At 49.9% G+C, this 6,000-nt stretch overlaps 1 protein-coding gene across 1 annotated transcript in view; it reads left to right on the top strand.

Annotated features, from left to right (window-relative positions):
- The first annotated feature begins 299 nt into the window (after window positions 1-299).
- Window positions 300-6,000, top strand: part of LOC109886262 (rhodopsin kinase GRK1-like) — an 18,996-nt gene continuing 13,295 nt past the window's right edge. Inside the window, exons 1-4 of the mRNA XM_031813305.1 lie at window positions 300-1,384; window positions 4,262-4,389; window positions 4,717-4,874; window positions 5,562-5,645. Coding sequence (XP_031669165.1) covers window positions 683-1,384; window positions 4,262-4,389; window positions 4,717-4,874; window positions 5,562-5,645 — 1,072 coding nt within the window. The 5' untranslated portion in view covers window positions 300-682. The remainder of the gene's footprint in view (window positions 1,385-4,261; window positions 4,390-4,716; window positions 4,875-5,561; window positions 5,646-6,000) is intronic.

Here is a 6,000-nt window from a genome sequence, read left to right on the forward strand (position 1 = left end):
TCTCTCTCTCTCTCTCTCTCTGTCTCCCTCTCTCTCTCTGTCTCCCTCCATCTCTCTCTCTCTCTCCCTCTCTCTCTCTTTCCCTCTCCCTCTCTCTCTCTGTCTCCCTCCATCTCTCCCTCTCTCTCTCTCTCTCTCTCTCTCTCCCTCTCTCTCCATCCCATTGTCCTCCTCATGGTTTAACACAGTAGCAGTGGAAGGAAGGTATTATAGAGTTAGTGGATAAACTCTGAACACAAAGGTGTTGAGTCAGACAGATCTCTGTTATGTGTGTGTGTGTGCGTGGCAGGGGCTTAACCTCTCAGTCTCAGGTCTGCTCCGGTCCCAGTAAGGAGAATCAGTGCTCCCTGTTTGTCTCTTTCTCTCTCTCTCTCTGCATCCTGCGCTCCAGGGGTACAGACAGACAGATCACCCCTCTGCTCTCTACTGAATCACTACAGTCTGGGGGAAACTCTAATCCTTTCATTTCCTGTGAACATTTTGGTCATCCGGCCGTCTGTCCTTCTGTTTACTCCTGTCCTTCTCCTCCTCCTTTCCTCTCCCCCTCTTCTTCTATCTGTGTCCACGACGAGAGGAGTTGTCTGGGGATTTTCTCATTCTCCCTCCTGATCTGTTTCCCAGAGGAGCTCGGCACTTCTCTTCTGTTCTTCTCCCTTTGTTTCTGCCTCCATCCTTCATCGCCATGGATATGGGCAGCCTGACAACAGTGGTGGCCAACTCGGCCTACATCTCGGCGCGCGGGAGCTTCGACGGCACGGCCAACCCGTCTGCCAACCGAGACAAGAAGTACCACGCCCGCCTGAAGCTGCCTCACATCACGGTGTGCGAGGGCCTCAGGGAGACTCTGGACCTGGGCTTCCAGACCGCCTGCGTGGAGCAGCCCATCGGCAAGCGTCTGTTCCAGGAGTTCCTGGAGGCCAACAACGAATACAAAGGCCCCTGCCGCCTGTGGAAGGACGTGGAGGAGTACAACCAGGCCGAGGACCAGGACCGCGTTAAGAAGGCCTCCAAGATGCTCTCTCGCTACATGGATCCAAGTGCCAAACACTTCTGCCCTTTCCTGCCGGAGAACGACATCACCAAGGTGAAGGAGAAGCACGCGGAGGCCGGAGACGATCTGTTCGTGGAGACTCTGACCAGCGTACTGGACTTCCTCAAGGAGGTCCCTTATACCTTCTACCTGGACAGCATGCACCTGAAGAGGTTCCTCCAATGGAAGTGGCTGGAGATGCAGCCCACGGGAGAGGACTGGTTCATGGACTTCCGTGTCCTTGGGAAGGGGGGCTTCGGGGAGGTACACGCCACCTCCATGAAGGCCACGGGGAAACTGTACGCCTGCAAGAAGCTCAACAAGAAGAGGCTGAAGAAGAGGAAAGGATATGAGGTGAGAGACAGAAGACCTGTATTACTACTATATATAGTGGAATTTGTAGTTCACTTCTAAAATGGAGGACAAAATTGGTTGCCATTGGAATGGAGGAAGGAGTGCCTGATGGGTAGTGTAGTTCATGGAGGGAAATGGCTATGTGTCAGTGGATGGGTTGGTACATTAGGGTTAGGTGTTGGTTTCAGTACATGTGAGTTTCGTGTGAGAGCTCTGAGGAAGTCACTTTAAAGAGGGAAGAGATGAAGAGAGAGAGAGAGAAGCGTGTGACAGACAAAACAGAGTTCACAGTTTAATTCATAAAGTTTGTGTTTCGGGGACGATGACCACCACTCGTAGGACAACTTATCCAGAGCATCTGTCCAGGATAAGCGATGCTTAGTGGAGGAGGGCCGATTACGGAACAGACTTATGTTAGTACGTAGGAGAACACACACACACACACAGGCGTTACTACGTAGGAGAACACACACACACACAGGCGTTAGTACGTAGGAGAACACACACACACACAGGCGTTAGTACGTAGGAGAACACACACACACACACAGGCGTTAGTACGTAGGAGAACACACACACACTCACACACACACACACACACACACACACACACACACACACACACACACACACACACACACACACACACAGGCGTTAGTACGTAGGAGAACACACACACACACAGGCGTTAGTACGTAGGAGAACACACACACACACAGGCGTTAGTACGTAGGAGAACACACACACACACAGGCGTTAGTACGTAGGAGAACACACACACACACAGGCGTTAGTACGTAGGAGAACACACACACACACAGGCGTTAGTACGTAGGAGAACACACACACACACACACACACACACACACAGGCGTTAGTACATAGGAGAACACACACACACAGGCGTTAGTACATAGGACACACACACACACACACACAGGCGTTAGTACATAGGACACACACACACACACACAGGCGTTAGTACATAGCCTTCAGCCTTGACCTTCAGCAGAGTGTCACAGCCCTTCAGATTATCACAGGGATTTCACACTACATAAGAACCTCATTCAGGACTATTACCCAACAACACACCTTCCAAATGTCTTCCTCTGAGTTTGCATCACAAATAGCACCCCACTCCCTGTACATCCCTATGGGCCAAGGTCAAAAGGAGGGCCCTTCATAGGGAATAGGGTGCCATTATAGGGAATAGGGTGCCATTATAGGGAATAGGGTGCCATTATAGGGAATAGGGTGCCATTATAGGGAATAGGGTGCCATTATAGGGAATAGGGTGCCATTATAGGGAATAGGGTGCCATTATAGGGAATAGGGTGCCATGTAGGATCATCCCTGTAGATTTGTTCTATGCCGCAAATAGACTAGACAGAGGAGTGGTCTGGGCTGTGGTGAAAATGTGTGTGTGTGTGTACGTACATACGTGTCTGTGCGCACGCGTGTGTGTGTGCGTGTGTATGCGCGTGTGTGTGTGTGTGCACACGTGTGTGTGTGTGTGTGTGTGTGTGCACACGTGTGTGTGTGTGTGTGTGCACACGTGTGTGTGTGTGTGCGCGTGCGTGTGTGTGTGTGTGTGTGTGTGTGTGTGTGTGTGTGCGCGCGTGTGTGTGTGTGTGTGTGTGTGTGTGTGCGCACGTGTGTGAGTGAGTGAGTGAGTGAGTGAGTGAGTGAGTGAGTGAGTGAGTGAGTGAGTGAGTGAGTGAGTGAGTGAGTGTGTGTGTGTGTGTGTGTATGTGAGTGAGTGTGTGTGAGTGTGTGAGTGTGAGAGTGTGTAGTATACTGCAGTATTCTCCAGTGAGATGAATGTAAGGGTTGGACTGTAGTCCGTTCTGGGCAGTGAGGGTCTGTCTGGAGTGGAACAGAGCGAACAGGGGACATTGAGATATATTGGGCAGGGCCGTGGCTATGGAGAGAGTCGCCATGAAATACAAGTGGTATTTCATTCAAATACCCCAGGGGTCCAGCTATTCCTCTAGACCACAGTGGCAGCTGGTTTACACACGGACGTCTACCAGGGAAACAAGGTGTGTGGACTCTGGACTGTCAAATCACTCCTGGATACGAAGTGACATTAATCCCTCCACGAAGTGCCAATGTAGGAAGCAGAGGAGCTGTGCAGTGTGTCTATCCTCCATGATATAATCAGTGATAAGCCCCATAGCTGCAGCATTAGAATGATGATTGAGCTCCTTATTCAATACGTGCCAACTCTGCCATGTTTATAAATGGAGCAGATCCCTCCCTGCTCGGGGTATTGGGCGTGTGTGTATGTGCGTGTTATCACACGTGCTTACGTATAAGTGTGTGGTTGTCTTGTGTAATGTGAATGAACTGATGGACCTTGCAGCCTGTCCTGTGCTGACCTTAGACACAGGCTTTGGTCCAAATGGCACCCTATTCCCTATATAATGGCACCCTATTCCCTATATAATGGCACCCTATTCCCTATATAATGGCACCCTATTCCCTATAATGGCACCCTAAGCCCTATATAATGGCACCCTATTCCCTATATAATGGCACCCTATTCCCTATATAATGGCACCCTATTCCCTATATAATGGCACCTTATTCCCTATATAATGGCACCCTATTCTCTATATAATGACACCCTATTCCCTATATAATGGCACCTTATTCCCTATATAATGGCACCCTATTCCCTATATAATGGCACCCTATTTCCTATATAATGGCACCTTATTCCCTATATAATGACACCCTATTCCCTATATAATGGCACCCTATTCCCTATATAGTGCAATACATTTGACCAGAGCATTATGAGCCCTTATGAGCCCTGGTCAAATGTAGTGCACTATATAAGGAATAGGGTGCTTTTCCCCTCCGGTCCACTAGGGTGCGATGGTGGAGAAGAGAATTCTGGCACGTGTCCACAGCAGGTTCATCGTGTCACTGGCCTACGCCTTCCAGACCAAGACTGAGCTCTGTCTGGTCATGACCATCATGAATGGAGGAGACTTGAGGTAAGATAGCTTGCTCCTATTGGGTGGGTGTGGGGAGGGAGGAGACCTGAGGTAAGATAGCTTGCTCCTATTGGGTGGGTGTGGGGAGGGAGGAGACCTGAGGTAAGATAGCTTGCTCCTATTGGGTGGGTGTGGGGAGGGAGGAAACCTGAGGTAAGATAGCTTGCTCCTATTGGGTGGGTGTAGGGAGGCAGGAGACCTGAGGAAAGATAGCTTGCTCCTATTGGGTGGGTGTGGGGATGGAGGGTTCTATTTATGTCTGACTATCTACAATTGTTTATTGTAAAGCATCTTGTAAAGCATCACTCTAATCTAATCTACGGTCAGGTATCATATCTACAATGTGGATGAGAACAACCCAGGGTTTGATGAGCAGAGGGCCTGTTTCTACACAGCTCAGATCATCCAGGGTATGGAGCACCTGCACCAGAAGAGAATCATCTACAGAGACCTCAAACCTGAGAACGTGTTGTTGGATAATGAAGGTAAACACACACGCACGCGCACGCACACACACATACGCACGCACACACACACACATACATACGCACGCACGCACACACACATACACATGCACACGCACGCACACACATACATACACGCGCATGCACACACACACACACACACACAGTACATAGTTTCCTACAATACACACATACATACGCACACACACACACGCACGCACACACACATACGCACGCACGCACACACACACACACACACAGTACATAGTTTCCTACAATACACACATACATACGCACGCACACACACACACACACGCGCGCACGCACGCACACACACACATATGCACGCACACACACACATATGCACGCACACACACACACACACACACACACACACACACACACACACACACACACACACACACACACACACACACACACAGTACATAGTTTCCTACAATACACACACACATACATACGCACGCACACACACGCGCACGCACGCACGCACGCACACACACATACGCACGCACGCACACACACACAGTACATAGTTTCCTACAATACACTTTCACAACTTTAGTCAATTTACTCTAAACACTAACACAGGACATGGGTCGACACTGAGGTACTCTGGGCTGCTAACAATATCACTGACTTTTGTTGGAGGTGTGTGTGACATTGTGGTCTTGATGTTTGCTCTCTCAGGTAATGTGCGTATCTCTGACCTTGGTCTGGCCGTGGAGCTGGAGGACAACCAGACCAATATCAAAGGCTACGCTGGGACTCCAGGTACACTACCACTTCCCTTAACCACCTGTACAGTACAACTCACTGTAGTGTCCCTGACAACTCACTGTACTGTCCCTGACAACTCACTGTGGTGTCCCTGACAACTCACTGTGGTGTCCCTGACAACTCACTGTAGTGTCCCTGACAACTCACTGTGGTGTCCCTGACAACTCACTGTACTGTCCCTGACAACTCACTGTAGTGTCCCTGACAACTCACTGTACTGTCCCTGACAACTCACTGTGGTGTCCCTGACAACTCACTGTAGTGTCCCTGACAACTCACTGTACTGTCCCTGACAACTCACTGTAGTGTCCCTGACAACTCACTGTAGTGTCCCTGACAACTCACTGCA

The sequence above is a fragment of the Oncorhynchus kisutch genome, unplaced genomic scaffold (assembly GCF_002021735.2).
Source record: "Oncorhynchus kisutch isolate 150728-3 unplaced genomic scaffold, Okis_V2 Okis05a-Okis16b_hom, whole genome shotgun sequence".
NCBI classification, from domain to species: domain Eukaryota; kingdom Metazoa; phylum Chordata; class Actinopteri; order Salmoniformes; family Salmonidae; genus Oncorhynchus; species Oncorhynchus kisutch.